Raw genomic sequence first — 15181 nt, forward strand, 5'->3', positions numbered from 1 at the left:
GACAACAACCAGTCAAAACTGCAATGACCTTTCTTTCTTGTGGGCTTCAGCCCTTCTAGAAGCAGTGGGCACCAGAGAAAGGAACCTCTCTCAACCCCTGGCACCAGGCATGGACCTGGGCTGTGCATGTAGCTCCTCTTCAGCATAGACTAGGAATAAATACACTGCAGGACAAACAGGTTTCAGCAGAGGAAGCAGAAGGCTGTTCCCACCTGGCTGCATTCCCACCAGGTTCTTCCTGCCAGTTTTGGCTTCACACCTGTAACTCAGTAAGATCCAGCAGAAGTCATCAACACAATGAGAACCTGGTGGGGAAGCAACTGCCCAACAGACACGCTGCCTTGTTGGGGAGATGAGGAGCCACAGACCTCCTACACAGCAGTGCCTGCAAGTTCCCAATGGGAGAGCTCCAACAGCAATGAGGGGAGCAGGGCGTGCTTCACACCCACTGCCCTGAGAAACACCAACCACTATATGGAAGGAACAGGTCTGAAGTTGAACATTTGGGCTAAGGGGAATCCTGAGGCTCAAGTGCCTCTGGGAAGCTTTAGTTGTGGTGTGATTGACTCACAGGGGAGCAGAGCCACTCCTTCATCAAACTATGCTGTGTATCCCTAAAAATCATGGCCTCCAGACAGAAATGCCTCTAGACAGAGCTGTTATATCCTGGGCTTCAGTTCTGCCACCTTTAAGTAGAGAGAACTTCACTGCAAACACCCACACCTGCCCTGGCTGGGCCAGTGATGTCTGCTGAGCCCTTAAGGATACAGTGCTGGAGAGCCCTGAAGAAGGGTCATGCTCTTCACCCTGCATCCAGACACCCTGGAGAGCTCCAAGCCATGTTCTCTGTCCCCTGCAAAAGAGATCAACACTGCAAAAGATAAGAAAAGATCTGCAAGAGCAAAGCCTGTGTGAGTTTTCCATGCTGCGACAAGTCTGGGTGAAGCAGAGTCAGGCACATGGGAGCACAAGGCCTCAGGGCAAGCACTGCCTAGCTCCTCAGCCCTGGATTTGTCACCCAGAGAGCAGACTGCAGTTAGCCCCATGCTCCCAGAGAGCACATCCCTATGTCAGGGTGCCTAGCCAGAGCACAGAGGCGATCTCAGCTGCAGAGGGCTCGTGCTCAGCACACGAGACAACTGCCAGGCACACAGAGCAGTCAGAAAGCAGCACAGCCACTGCCATAAACAGTGACTATCCACTAGCCAGCTCCTGCCAGGGAGACACAGGAGGGCTTTAAGGAGAAGTCCAAAGGAAAATAAAGATGACAATTTTCAAATGAAGGTGGGATGAGGTTAAGAGCATTAATCCACAATGGAGCATCTCTGCTGAACAGATCCCTAAAATAGAAGCAGCATTGTAAAAGTTTCAGTTCCAATACAGAAACCAAAATGTTAGATGGCTCTGTCACTCCTGAGCACAGCCATGATCCTTTCACAGAGCTTCGACTCTGATTTTTTTGAGGCAAAGATGAAAGGGCCATTCAGAGCAGCCTGGAACATACCTCTTGCAGTATTTTCAGTTATTTTCCTTCACCAACCCCTTTCCTGGACCTAATCCATGGACCACAGCACATGAAAGGCAACTGTAAGCCTGGCACCAGGTGTGTAAATGCCGAGGCAGCAGCAGCCTCCTCATGGGAGATGGTGAAAGCTCTTGCTACACAGCAGCTTAGATCAGAGAGGGATGGTGGGGGGAGAGCGGTGACAAGGCTGCTCACCAGAGCCAAATTCATAAAAATACAGGAGGTATCTAGCTCCTCTTAGTTTCAAAGGAGTTGGGCACTTTCATCTGTATTAAAAGAAGGCTGGCCCTTGGTTCCTATTATTGCAAATTGCCTAAAAAATTTTCCTTTTAAATAACTACATTGTACAATGGCCTTTGTGGAAAAGCTCATGTTTCAGCCTATTGCCTTTCATCTCTACACCACCAACCCAGACCAGAGGAATGTGTCAGCTCCTTGGTTAATCTAGAATGTGCTGACAATTTCAGAGGCACTGCAAGCAGGATCACTTAATTTGTGGTAGGAACAGCCCACAGTTCTGGGCTGGCACAGTAGGAAACTGCAAGGCTGTGGCACAGGAGAGGCTCCACAGACACCATTGCCATGCAAAGACTCAATAGCCCTGCCACCATGTCACAAGGCCCCATTGAGCTTCATACTAGGAGCAAGAAGATCAGAGCTGATGCTATGATCTTCCAAAAAAAAAAGGCACTGGGTTTACAACCCAACTCTACAATTTTGGCAAATCTCACCACTGATAATTCAGTATAAAATACTACAGCAAGACCAGGCAACCCAATTTGACCAGGACAGATGTGGAATATGAGTCTTGTCCTGATAAGGTCTCAGGGATGGTACTTTCTACTGAATTCAAGACTGCCATTTTGCCTCTCTCCTCATCAAAAATTACAGCCTTAAGAACAAACCTTAGCATCCAACTGGACTGCAGGAGACAGAGACTAAAGCCCCACATCTTGCAGAGGGTTATTAAAAGACACACATTCAAAAGTGCATGCTCTACTCCTCCTAAAATCCTTTCCACCTTAAGATAACAATGTCTTCCCTGAACAACTGAGGAAAAAAGAAATCACAAAAGGTTAGTGCCCCGAGCTGAATAACTACTGTCCTTGCATCAGGACCACAGCCCAATCATTTAATAAACGGGGTTCTCCATAACATCTGTTCTTTGCAGATAATATCACTGTGACACTGGTCTTTGCTGCTATTTCAGTCTTGATTTCCACTGTAAAGTTTATCCAGTCAGAGTCATCAATATATGCTCTACTTGCCCTGTAGCAAAACTGTTATCAGCAACTCACTAATACAGTCCTGATTGTAAGGAACAGATAATTGTGGAATCCTCCCTCCTGAGAATTTTTCTGTGGTATTGCCAATTTCATAAATTTCTTTCTGGGCTCATCTGAAAATAGCAAAAATGGTAAAGTACATGAGATGTAAGATGAGAGATGCTAACATAGACACTGGAATAGCAGAGTTCATGAAGATGTCACCTTTGGGATGATTACAGTGGATTTCTAGAAGTCAGAATGAAACCAGATTAAAAAGATATTAGAGAAGACAGAAAGTCATTTGACTGTAAATTCTGTAGCTGTTGGACACACAAGGGGCAGCAACACACAATGTTAGAAAGAACTTGGAAGCAATGGAGTGGAAAAAATTGCATTTGCTAGACCGTGTTTTCCTATGAGGCAACCAAAGGAAATGGAAACAGTCACATAGGTAAGGCAGAGCAGCAAGGCAGGGTGGGGAATGCTCCACTCAGTCAAAGGGTTAGTGGAGAGCCAGCATCCTCATGCAATGTCAGCTCAAGTGACAGCCACAACAGGCCAAGAGTAATTTGTCACTCGCACCCCTTTAATGTGAACTGGGTGCAAAATCAGATTAGATACCCACTAACAGCTCTTGGGACTTGCAGCACAGCGTGAAATCAAACCTTTATATATTTTAAGAATCCAAAGATAACTATCTTCAAGCAAAGCCTGGAACCAATGTCACATGCAAAATGAGGAGGGGTTCTCTTGGGCTCCCAGCCTGGGCTCTGACTTGCCAGGCCAAACAGCGATCTCTTGGCATGTATTTTCTGGGATTTATTTTCTCAGATTTATTCTCTGTGTGGGTTCTCATCCCACTGCCCCTTGCAGGCTTTTCAGTCTCATTTATAAACCCCTGCCTTGCAAAGACAAAGCAAGACCTGCTTCCTCTTCTGAAGAAAACACATGCTGGCCTATTACTGCAGGATGCCAGCCAAGAGGTGGGTGGATGCCTTAGTTATTTTATTTTTTGAAAAATAATAAAGAAAAATAGTTATTTGTCATGAAGGAAAATCCCTAATCAACTAAGGGACAAGCTCTAGGTACCCAATACACATGGATTCACTGGAGCCACAAATAAGCTCAGCCCTCAAGCATACACAGGGTGTCTGAGGAAACGAGAGCAGCGGTCTCATCCAGGTACTTCCTGGACATCCACTGTCATTAATGTCACGACAAATGGGATCTGAGACCTCCAAAATGCCCAGTATGTGCTGTGAGCTCTACCTCTCAGGGACACACTTCAGTACCAAACATACCCAAGTGCAAGATGCAGCACAGGAACAGCGCACAGGAAGAAGCATCCACACACTTTGCAAAGAACCAGAAGATGGCTCATCATGCTTTCAGACTAACAAGCCCCATGATATCCCTCATTAGCAACCCCACGCACACACTGCACTGCTGCCACATGAGGGGCAGCTCCAGTAACACCATCACTTGTTTACAAAGAGAACAATTCTGCTATTGTCTGACACCTGCCCATGACAGTGTGACCACGGCTGGAGCAGGGAGTTGTTTGAATGACACTGGGCATTCAAACGAGGCAGCAAAACGCCTGGCACTGGCTGGAACGTCTGAGCAGCTGCTGAGGACCAGCCCTACCACCTCAAACAGAAAGGCTTTCACTGACATTAATGAGAGCTGCAGCAGATAATGCCATCCCACAGCTCCGAGATGGCAGGCAGCCTCTCCATTCGGGGACTGGCAGGCTGAACAGAGCTGGAACTGAGGGACAGGAACGCTGGGCTCCATCCAGTTACTTCTGGTTTACTCCAATTTCTGTGAGGTCCAATGCTGTGAACCTGGTGTGAGCCAAGCATGGTGGGGCAGGGCAGATGAGGCTTATCCAGATGACAAGAGGACATGCTCCTGCACGTGATGGTCATCAGGGTCCCAAGAAGGTGCATGTGGCGTACAGAGCAAACAAGCCTCTAACTGACTGACCTCCGTGGGCCTGCTCTGAGCCTCTGAAGTCTGAGCCCCAGGGCTGTTGGCAGACTAGAGCTGATCCAGAGGGTCCAGCTGCTCAGCGAACCTGGAGTGTTTCCCAAGCATGTGCCTGGATTAACTGCTCCATAAAAGCACCAATTCTGCTAAATGACTGTCTTCCCCAATACCCACTTACCTCATAAATACACGCTCTGCCAAGGGCTCCTTTCAAGGGGAGGGGAGCTCCTTAAAGTAGCTGACCCGCACAGGTATAAACCTCGGGACAAGACACGAGCAGTTTCTCTTCTGCTTGCTACAGCTTCAGTGCACTGCTCCAGCTGCATCACAGAAACCATCTCTGAGAGTCGGGACTGCAAGAACAACTGCTGGGGGCCAAGAGATCATCCCTGACAGCATCTCTCACTGCCCCAATGACACATTCCTGCTCATCTTGGCCCTGTGCAATCACAGCGAGGCTTTGCTGCAGACCAGCTCCATCTCTTGTATTAACTCCTGCTGCCTTGATTCAGCCTACTGCCTACAAAACGGCAAATATCAGCTCCTGAAGGCTCTGATGCTTCTTCCATTACTGTCTGATCCCAGCTGGCACCAGAATCCCTAAGCAGCAGGAACCTCTGAGAATCTATAGGATCTTAAAAGCCATAAATCTCCCTGACATTTTTGACAGCAGGTCTTGGGCAGAGGGAAATTACTATTGGTCCAGATAAGCATTTCCAGTACTGCCTACCCGCATTTCCAGGACTTCATATCACTTGCAGAGACTCAGGAGAGCTTTATACCAAACAGCACACACAGCCAAGGGGACTGTGCATAGGGCAGGCAGATGCCTTTGTGACTCACATTTCACCTGAATATATAATTAATGTAGTATGTAATTTATTTGAAAATAAAAGTGGATGTAAGACTGCAGGATCTAAAGAGACTACATGTGTGTACGTATCACAGCAAGAATGAGCTCAGTGCGTCAGGAAGGATTAAAATAGTTCCCACACTGAGGAAACAGCCAGAGACATTACAAAAAACTGAAAGCAAAGTGACTTGCCTGGGAAGTAATCTTAAAAATAATTGCAATACAAACTATAGGAGTAAAAGGCCTGGCTTGTGCTCTCATTTGTGTTCACACAGCTTCATGTACCAGGGGTCTGCAAGGAAAAATGAAACAATCACTGGAGCCACATCTGTACTGCCACAGGCTTTGCATCACAGAGAGCAGAAGGAAGATGTTAAGCCCTTGGAGCCTCTTTTCCCACAAGCTGAGTGGATCTCTTTCCCCTCCCTTGCTTCTGCACTGAAAACGTCCAGAGGTCAGTGGGACGGGCTCACTCCTCAGGGCCAGTCTCCAGGAGCTAGCACTCATGATCCTGTGGTTTATTTGCTCAGCCTGCACTCCCAGCTCCCAGTTTCCCTGCCAGGAGTCATTCTGGGAGAACGGCACCAACTGCGTCGGGTGGGGTCAGGCAGAGACGGGCCATCCCAGCTCCATACACACACCCTGGACACATTGGATAGCAAGCTTCAAGAGAAACAGGGCACTCCCAAAGATCCCCGGAAGAGCAAAGGGCTGAGCCGCACAAAGCTCAGGTCTCCCTCTCCTTGGCACCGAGGGGTCACACAGCACAGGCAGGGTCAGGCAGCCGCTGCCCTCTCTCCCCAGCAGAGTCAGGGCAGGACGAGCAGGCGGCTGTTACTGCCAGCAGCCACTGCGCAGAGAAACAGCCCAGATTTAAGAGCTGAGTGAACTTCTAGTAAGGGCTTCCCCCCTCTGACTGACTTACAACTACACTGGCTCACACCCCACAGAGCCCCAGGCTTGCATGAACCACAGCCCAAGATCCCTCCACTGCTACATTTCCAAGTGTTAACCCTGAGTCTCCCTCGGCCCTGGCTGCCACGGCACGGCACCAGGCTGGGGCAAGCCGAGGGCTCCGCAGCTGTGTCCAGAGAGGTCTCTGCCACCCTGAGCATCCCCGCACTGCCCAGCACAGCTACATCCCTCTTCCAGAGCTCAACTTCAGCCTCAACTTCTCTTATTTCTTTTGACTTCAGGAGTGGACAGCTGTACTCAAGCCAAAAACTAAACAATTCTCCTCCCCCTCTTGGCGTTACACCCTTGCAGATGCTTGTGCAGGGTTTCATTTCCTCTTCAGCTCTTGGCCAACACTTAGCCAAGCTTTCCTCATTAGCAAAGCAGTCCCTGCATCTTCTCAGCACACTCTCCTTTCAGCCATCCCCAGCACTTGGCTGCTGTGATGTTGCTGGGGTACCAGCCTTGCGGGCAGGGAGTGAGGACTGAGGGAAGGGATAGCAGTGTAGAGCTGAATGTTAGCAGGTCATAACAGATTTCAATTAAATGCACTGAAAATACAAAAGAGAAGGAATGAAGAATATCACCCCATTCAGTCCTAAAACAAAGACAGCTCTAACTTAAGTCAGGAGCAACAGATCTGTTCCACTTCCTGCAGCCCAGCCCCTATGGTCAGCACTGTACATCCAAATCTTCCCTCTCAGCATACAGTGCTGCCTTTCACTTTCATGCTGAACAGTGTTTCTGGAAAACCAAGTCATGGATGAACAGCAGCACACATACATACTGATGAGGAGCATATGTTCTGGCATCTGATCCCAGCACCACACACAAATCCAGCTCCTGAACACTTTTGTGGGAACAAGATGACTGCAAACCTCTTCACAGCTCCAGGGACAAATCTCTGGGAGAAAGGAATGTGTAACAGCAGACAAACATTTTTTCCTGTGCTTCAAGGCTAACCACACTGTAGACATGCACACACACACACAAAATCTAGCCCTTATGGGAATTATTCCAGTATGCTATGAAACAACTTGCAGACACTTCACAAACATCTGAAGTCATACACGTAGTAGAGGTGCCACACATTTCTTTTATGAGTAGAGCATTACCCTGTGTGGTTTCACTGTCACAGGGAAACCTCTGCCTTGCACAAGAAGGGGACAAACACTTAAGTGTTGGTCAGGCAAGAAAATGCTACAGGCAAGCAAAGAATGCACCCTCCAGCTCGTACTCTACTATCCAAGAAAAAAAGGTAACACAGAGCCCACTTGAACTGGAAGAGAAATGGGAATGGGAGAGGAACCCTCTCGACTTAGCCAAGAGGTACCTCAGCAAGAAGTAGCTGAAGTATTAAGGACGGAGCCAAACTCCCCAGGCTTGGTTTCAGCACATATGAGCAGTAACTGCAGAATGGTCGTAGGAGCCACCACTGTGGGGTGTCCCAAAACAGCTGGGGAAACCCCTACGACCAAACATTTAAAACTAATTTGGCAAAGCTCTAGAGACACACAGCAGGCACCCAGCCTGGCCTGGTATAGCGACCAACCAGCTGGCTGAGATGGAATCTCCTCTGGATTTCCAAGATGTCCATTTTATTGGGTATTTAATGAACAGCACCTTAGATTGAAACTGGGCAATATGGGTTCTAGAAGACACTGAATTCCACCAGTTGTTTCTCTCTCTTGACTTGCCTTTCCTCAACTTTCCCAGGGAACTGTCATAACACAAGCCCCTTACATTTATTGCTAGAACCATCAAATGAAGAACAGCATCAGCATGAAGCCAGTAACATTTTTGAGAGTGTAAGTGGTTGTAAGAGACTCCTTGACTCTGGAGACTAAAAGCACCCAGGGACTGCGTTTCTCCTTTGCTCAAATGGCAGCAACATTTTCCCCTCTTCAATTGCAAGCCCTCTTTTGCAAAGCCCCAGCAGTCTGCAACCCAGCAGCGGAACAAGAGTCACCAGCATCTCTTGGGGTTAAATGAAGGTTGTTCCTACTTCCTTAACACCAGCAAGGATCATGTCCTAACATCTGTTGAACTTACACATTTGGTTAGTGTGCCTGGAACAGCCCTGCACATCTCTTACAAGTGCAGCAGAATTTTGGAGTTGCGCACAAGTAGCTGGGCAAGGAAATTGAAGTGACAAAAATCCTGTGCAGGAAGCACTTACTTCTCCTTTCCATAAACTGCAGATTGATACTTGCACCGAGAGGGCTGAACCTCTCCCCTGCCCTGCACTCACAACTGTTTCATCCATTTGGAGCATAAATAATTGAAGAGAGACAGCAGCAGCAGGAGGAGACAGAATCTGTTCCCAGCTCTCCAGTGGTTCCGTTTCACCATGAAGTCCATGCACTGACCTCTTCTTAAAGCCCTTTTACAGGTAGCCAAGCAGACAAAGAATGGGAAAAAAAAAAGTCCAAGTGCCCAGGATGAACTTTGCTTCCCAGCCCAGAACAGCCCATCTGTGATACAGGGCCTCCTGCAGCCAGGCTGTTTAGACAGATGCACAGCAGAAAGACAGGCAGGGCTGAACCTCCTGACCTTCTGCAGTCCCAGCCCACTCCCAACACACTGTTCTGAGCACTGAGCCTCTGCCCAGCTCGGAGGGCAAGGGACCAACGCTGTCTTTTGAAATGGGCCAAAAAAAATGAATGAAACACACAAGGCTTTTCACAGAGAAGTAAAAGCTTCCACTCCTATGCTACATCTGGCCAAGATATACTGGGACATCAGAAAAACAAGCAGGGATGTGCTGCTTTAAGAGTGTTTCCACTATTTACCTCCAGATTCTGTGACTAATTTGCTACTCCCCTTCTGGCAGGCGCATCTTGGTGGCCAGGATGCATGACCAGGGTTGGAAAACACAGAGGTTGGAAGAGACATTAATGTGGGGAGTCAAAGAGAAACAGCCTCACCCAGGGCAAGCTATGACACAGTGAGAGACTATCCAGCTGTGGTGAAATATCCCATTAGACAGCTGCAAATATAATTTTGCTTTCTCCAAGGGGGAAAAAAAAGCCACCTCACCACAACCACCCTGAATTGATACAGAGCAGGAACACAGATCCATACTGCTGCTCGCAATGATTCAAAGAATCACAATTATAAAATAATTGGTTTAATTCTGAGAAAATTAAAAAGTCAGTGGTAGTCTGTTCTCCTTCTAGGTTCCATACTTTTCTGCACAAGCAAGAACTTTCCTCTAGTCACAAGACTACAAGAATTGTTACTGTAAGAAAAACATTTAGGTGAAAGATGGCAATGCCACAAAGGTTCAGTGCAGGTACAAATCCTCCAAGCTACTCCAGCAGAGAGTTTGGGGAGATTGTGTAAAGACTAAGGTCTGCTTGTGGTCTTTGTTGTACAGTTGCTGTACAAGAGAACCTACCACTCTGATTATACTTCTCATCACATGCTTCACAAAACTCAACTAATCCATTTTCCCCACATAGGTATCTGCATAGAAATTGAGGGTCACATTAGGTCCTGTTCAACCAGCTCAAGGCACAAGGAATCACCACTTTTCCCTCCTCTTAATCTGCTCTTGGTCATCAGCAGCTGCCTGCAGTAGAGTTGTCCTCAGTGTGACACAGGCAGTATCTACAACTACCTCAGGTGCCTCAGCTCTATCCAGAGTGCAGCTTTTCAGGAGATACACTTTCCTGTAAGCCCACCTGGGCTTATTTCTCCATAAGCATAGCAGAGAAAAGGAGAAGGCAGTTCAGCACACTTCAACAGGGAACTGGGGGATTTCCACCAGGCAGTGTTCTCTGGTAGGCATGGCTGGGGTTGAAAGCTGACCTTAAAAATGATGCTCTGTGTTGGCACAGTTGCTATTTTAGATAGAAGACATCTCTGCTGTTGCAATATCTGCTGTTCCAGGAACAGATAGAAATCTCTGCTCCATTTTTTATAAGAAAAAAAATCAAAGGAGTCTGAATGAAAGTTTTTAACATATAAAACCCAGGTTCTCAAAAACTGAAACACAAAGGCAATGAATTCAGTTCTCAATGACTCACACTGAAACCACTCCTCCAATCAAACTACCTTTTACACACCATCTTCTCTATACACAGCCCCCCACATATATTTTTACTGACAAGCAGACCACTTCAAAATATGTTCAAGTAGAAAAAAAGGGCTAAGCTGAGTGCAAAAGGCACAGCCCTGTAATTTCAAACCCACTGAAAGAACTGGATCCACCAGATAGTCTCTGCTCCCACACCCAAACAACTTTGCAAGTTGATGGGGTGGGGAGAGATCAACTTGGGAAGGAGAGGTTCCCATCCTCCTGATTTAAAAAGAAACAATGACTTCAAAGAACATTAGAGACATGAGCCTGAATGAGCAGGAGCCAGCTTCAGAGACACGGCAAGGTAACACCCCAAACACACACACGCCAACAACACGAGCTAGGAGGCATGTTCTGGAGGAGTGTGCCAGGAGACTCCAGTTGAACCAGGTACTTGGGAGGTTTCACCTTTACTCCTCCCACACCAACACCTCTGGCTTTGGCAGAGCATCCATCTGCTGCACTTGCCCTGTTTGGTTCTCAAGTCAATACTCTTGACAAATTGCTGGGTTTCCCTACCCAGGGCCTATTCTTCTGCTCATGGGACGTTAGTCATTGCTTCATTTCCTACCCAGCTTCACCATGAGAATCCCTCCTAGTGATCCAGTGGTAAATAAATTGTTAGGAGAGAAACCATCCCTCTCCAAGAGGTGCTGAACTGAGATGTAATAAAACTGAGGAGCTTGGTGTCACCAGGCAACCTGCCACAGAGCTCCATACCAGCCCAAGCTCTTAAACAACAACCCTTCCCCTGGGAATACTGGATGCTCTGCACACAGAGACTGGTATGAAACCTCCACTGACTTCAGTAATTAAGAGGTCATTCCTTGGAAATCAGAGAGGTGGAGAATCTACCGTTATTTTTTCCTGATGAATGGTAGTAATTAGGAGCCCAGCCTGCAAATCAGAGTACCCTGAACCCAGACAATGCATCAGCCCTGACTATGCTGTGAGGGAGGATGAAGACATATTGTTTGACACCACATTGTTCCATTCTATGGACTCGGTAAGTCATGAATATTATTAAGACTTTACCAAAGGTAACCCTACTTACATGCAATCTATTGTACTGCCCTCTCAGAAGTTCACTGCATTTCCCAAATATTCATTACAAAATAGCTTTTATAATAATTTTTGAAAAATTAATTCAGACAAGAACCACAGCTTTAGTAAATCCATTAAATTGTTATCTGCTGTCAGATGCAAGAAGACTGGAAAAAAGCACAGGAAGAAAAATCCTGCTCTTAAAAAATGCTAAACAAAAATCATTTTATGCTTTTGCATGTTCACTTCAATTTTAACAGATCGCTTTGTGTTCACAGCTTGGTTTCCCCTTTCCATCCACAAGTAACAGGGCTGGCCCAAATCCATAATGAACTGTGCTCTGTCATGCAAGACCCACTCTACACTCAGCATAAGACACGCAGATAAACACACACCCCCTCCACACTGGAGGAAAGACCTCCTCTGCCCCAGCGGGAACTGCACTGTCCTGCACACATGGGCTCTTTGGGGTTCAGACTCCAGCCCACTTTTGCCTATGTAATGTGACAAGGGCCTTCAGGAGTTATGATAATATCTACAACAGACTCCTCTGATCTCTACTTCACTTCTTCCCCTAGGGAATGCACAGAAAGGAGCCTTGTACATAACCCGCTTCCCTCTTAATTTAAAAACATGAACTGAAGAACAGCATGTTTCTGGGGAGGTTACAAAGCTTCTCCCCAGTTCACAGCTTACACTAGATGTTCCACAATGTCAGAACACATTCTGGATTGCTTTCATCCAGAAATAAAAGAAGAATTAACAGCAATACTCACAAAAAACTAAAAAATAATAGCAAAATTTCAAGTACCTTGGGAAAAATGCAACTGGTGATCCCATTATCCCATTACCCCTAGATTCACTTTGTTCTTCTCATCACTGCAATCAGCAGCTCACAAAAATGCACAGTGCCAAGTCTGCATTTTATAGGGAAATACCATCTTTTGCCATGACCAGGTGAATACCCAAGCTGCTACAATGCTAGTTTGCTTTTTTGTGGCCCAAAAAAGCTGTGCAGTACTAGGGTCTTAGCAGGCAAGGTGTTTGCTTCACACAGAATTGGAGCCTCAGAGAGCCTGGACCCAAAAGCAAGTGTAAGCCAGGCTGGGAATGGGTGAGATTCTTCCCATGCACTGCTCTGCTGTGTTAACCATCACTTCCATCCCCACCCTTCTGAGACAGAAAGGCTCTTCCATTTACAGCAGATGTTGACTATATCATGATGATGGGGGCTGAGGAACACACGGGACCCTGATAACCTCTTACCTAAGCACTCAAGCTCTGCAGAAAAGGATTCTTCTTCTTTTCAAACACCCTAAATCCCTCCAAGTACCAAATAAACAAAAAAACCTGTCGATGTCATCTGATTGCATCACCCCTCCTCTCTCTCCAGGACTCAAAGGCATGTCTCCAAATAGCTATTAGCTTCGCAAAGCAAAGCAGATGTTCCCTAACACCCAAATCCTGGCCGCCTGCGAGGTGCCGATCGGCTGCAGCACCAAGGAGCGGCAGGGACCGGGGCTGTGTCTGCGCATCTGTGCTGCGGAGGGCAGACGGATGGGAGACGTGCTCCCAATACCCAAACGCCTCTGCCAGTCCCGCGCTGCCTTTCTCCATCTGAACCCGCTCGACACACCCAAAGGCAGCGACAAAAAAGAAACCCAAGCCAAAACCCGGGGGGATGCGGCAGGCAAAGCGCCTATTTCCCGGATGAATGCAGCCAAGCCGCCGCTGTGCCCAGGTAGCTGCCGCATCCCCGCGGAGAGCCGTGCCCGGCGGGAGCCCACCTACCTGCTTCTCCTCTGCGGGGCGGCGCGGCCAGGACGGGATGCCCGCGGCGGGGACCGGCAGCAGGGAGAGAAAAGGAGAGAGAGTGAGGCGAGAGGGACGCGCCGGGCCGCGGGGTGGAGCGGCCGCGCGTCCCCGCCGCCTCACCTGGGTTCACCAGCTTGCTCTTGTACCGCATGCCCGTGCTCATGATGCCTCCCCGGAGCGACAGCCGAGCCCGTGTGTGCCAGGGTGGGTGGGGGACTGAGGGAGTGCGAGCGGTGGGGCCGCCCCGCGCCGCCGCCGAGGGGCCGGGGCCGCCCGGGGCCGCCAATCCCGGGAGCCGAGCCCGCCCCGGGCCCGCCCCCGGCGGGTGACAGCCGGGCCGGGGGCTGCGGGAGCCGGGCAGGGCAGCGGGAGCCGCCGGCAGGAGCACCGGAGCGATCCCCCCTCCAGCCCCGCCCCGTGCCAGCGGCTAGCGAACGCAGCCCCGGGCCGCGGTGATGTGCAGGAATAGTCCCCCCGCAGCCACCCGGACCCGGGCAGGCTACACCTCCCTGAAGGTTTAAACACTATAAAAGGCAGCAGTCCCTGCTCTCGAACAGAAAAACAGCGGCGAGAAGGAGGAATACAGTATTTTAAAAAAATACAAAACCCAAACACAAATGGAATAAATAGGAAATGTGTTTCCAGATTTAGCATCTCAAAATACAGTGGGAAGTCCTGAATCATACTGCAACCATGCTGTGTGGAGCAGGAATATGTGCTCCGTTCCCATTAAAAAAAATTAAAGAGGTTATATGGAAAGTTATTTTAGGTAAAAGCTGTCAGCGTAACTCTTTAAGACAAGGCAAGAGAGAACTTAAATGAAAAGCAGCAGTTGCACATAACATGAGAACAGCTCATAGAAAACTCAACGGTAGAGAAGGAAGGAGAATGGGATGTGAAGACTAAGGACACCCAGATCCTTCCCCCGACTTCCATGGCTGCAGGGAGGGGTCATGCCTTCCCCATTTCAAGGACAGGCAAATTATCAGACCTGAAACTCTTCTGAATACAGGACAGGATAAGCTTGGCAGGGTGATGGCTGCATAACTAAAGGGGACTGCCCTGCCTGGGAACAAATCTGACACCGATGCCACAATACCGACTTTTCAAATCCTTGTAGTCATCACAGCATTTACCTTGGCATTTCTTCCACCTTCTCAAATCAAAACATCCCTCATAACAAAACAAGGAGACACTTCCAAGGCACAGACATTTTAAAACCACATTAGCTCATCCCGAGTTCACTTTTAGCCATTGATTCAAAGCATAAGAAAAAAATAAATCAGGTAATTGTCAGCAAATTTCCTTGTTTTTAAATGCGAGAGAGCCACAGACCATTAGAGACTCTGCACCACAATTAAAGGCACCAACAAACCAATCAGCCTTTCATGAGTTGTTTTATATCTGCCACAGTGTTTTAAAACTAATGAAGGCTGAAAGGATTGCAGTCAAATGCTCTTTGATCCTGCTGAACAGTCATTAAAAAAGTTACATGTGGGCACTTTGTCCCAGTGCTGGAAAATGTCAGTCTGGAGAAGGCCAGGATGAAATTCAGAGAAAAGGACTTGTCTTCCAAGGCCCTGGCACTGCCAACACCTATGGGAGTTGAAATGCAAAGCCAGAAAGTAGGCTCTAGCCAGTGTCCT

General features: G+C 48.0%; 1 protein-coding gene across 2 annotated transcripts in view; it reads right to left on the bottom strand.

The window, feature by feature from the left end:
- Positions 1-13729, bottom strand: part of SEPTIN5 (septin 5) — a 42741-nt gene extending 29012 nt beyond the window's left edge. The window contains exons 1-2 of one of the 2 annotated variants that reach the window (XM_039560850.1): positions 13656-13729; positions 13512-13522 (exon numbers count right to left, since the gene is read on the bottom strand). Coding sequence is in view for 1 of the 2 variants with exons in the window: in XM_039560849.1 (XP_039416783.1) it covers positions 13512-13522; positions 13656-13698 (54 nt within the window). In the remaining variant the exon portion in view is untranslated. The remainder of the gene's footprint in view (positions 1-13511; positions 13523-13655) is intronic. The other variant, XM_039560849.1, reaches the window with a different exon arrangement.
- Positions 13730-15181: the final 1452 nt, after the last annotated feature.

Source organism: Corvus cornix, chromosome 15 (genome assembly GCF_000738735.6).
Source record: "Corvus cornix cornix isolate S_Up_H32 chromosome 15, ASM73873v5, whole genome shotgun sequence".
NCBI lineage: Eukaryota > Metazoa > Chordata > Aves > Passeriformes > Corvidae > Corvus > Corvus cornix.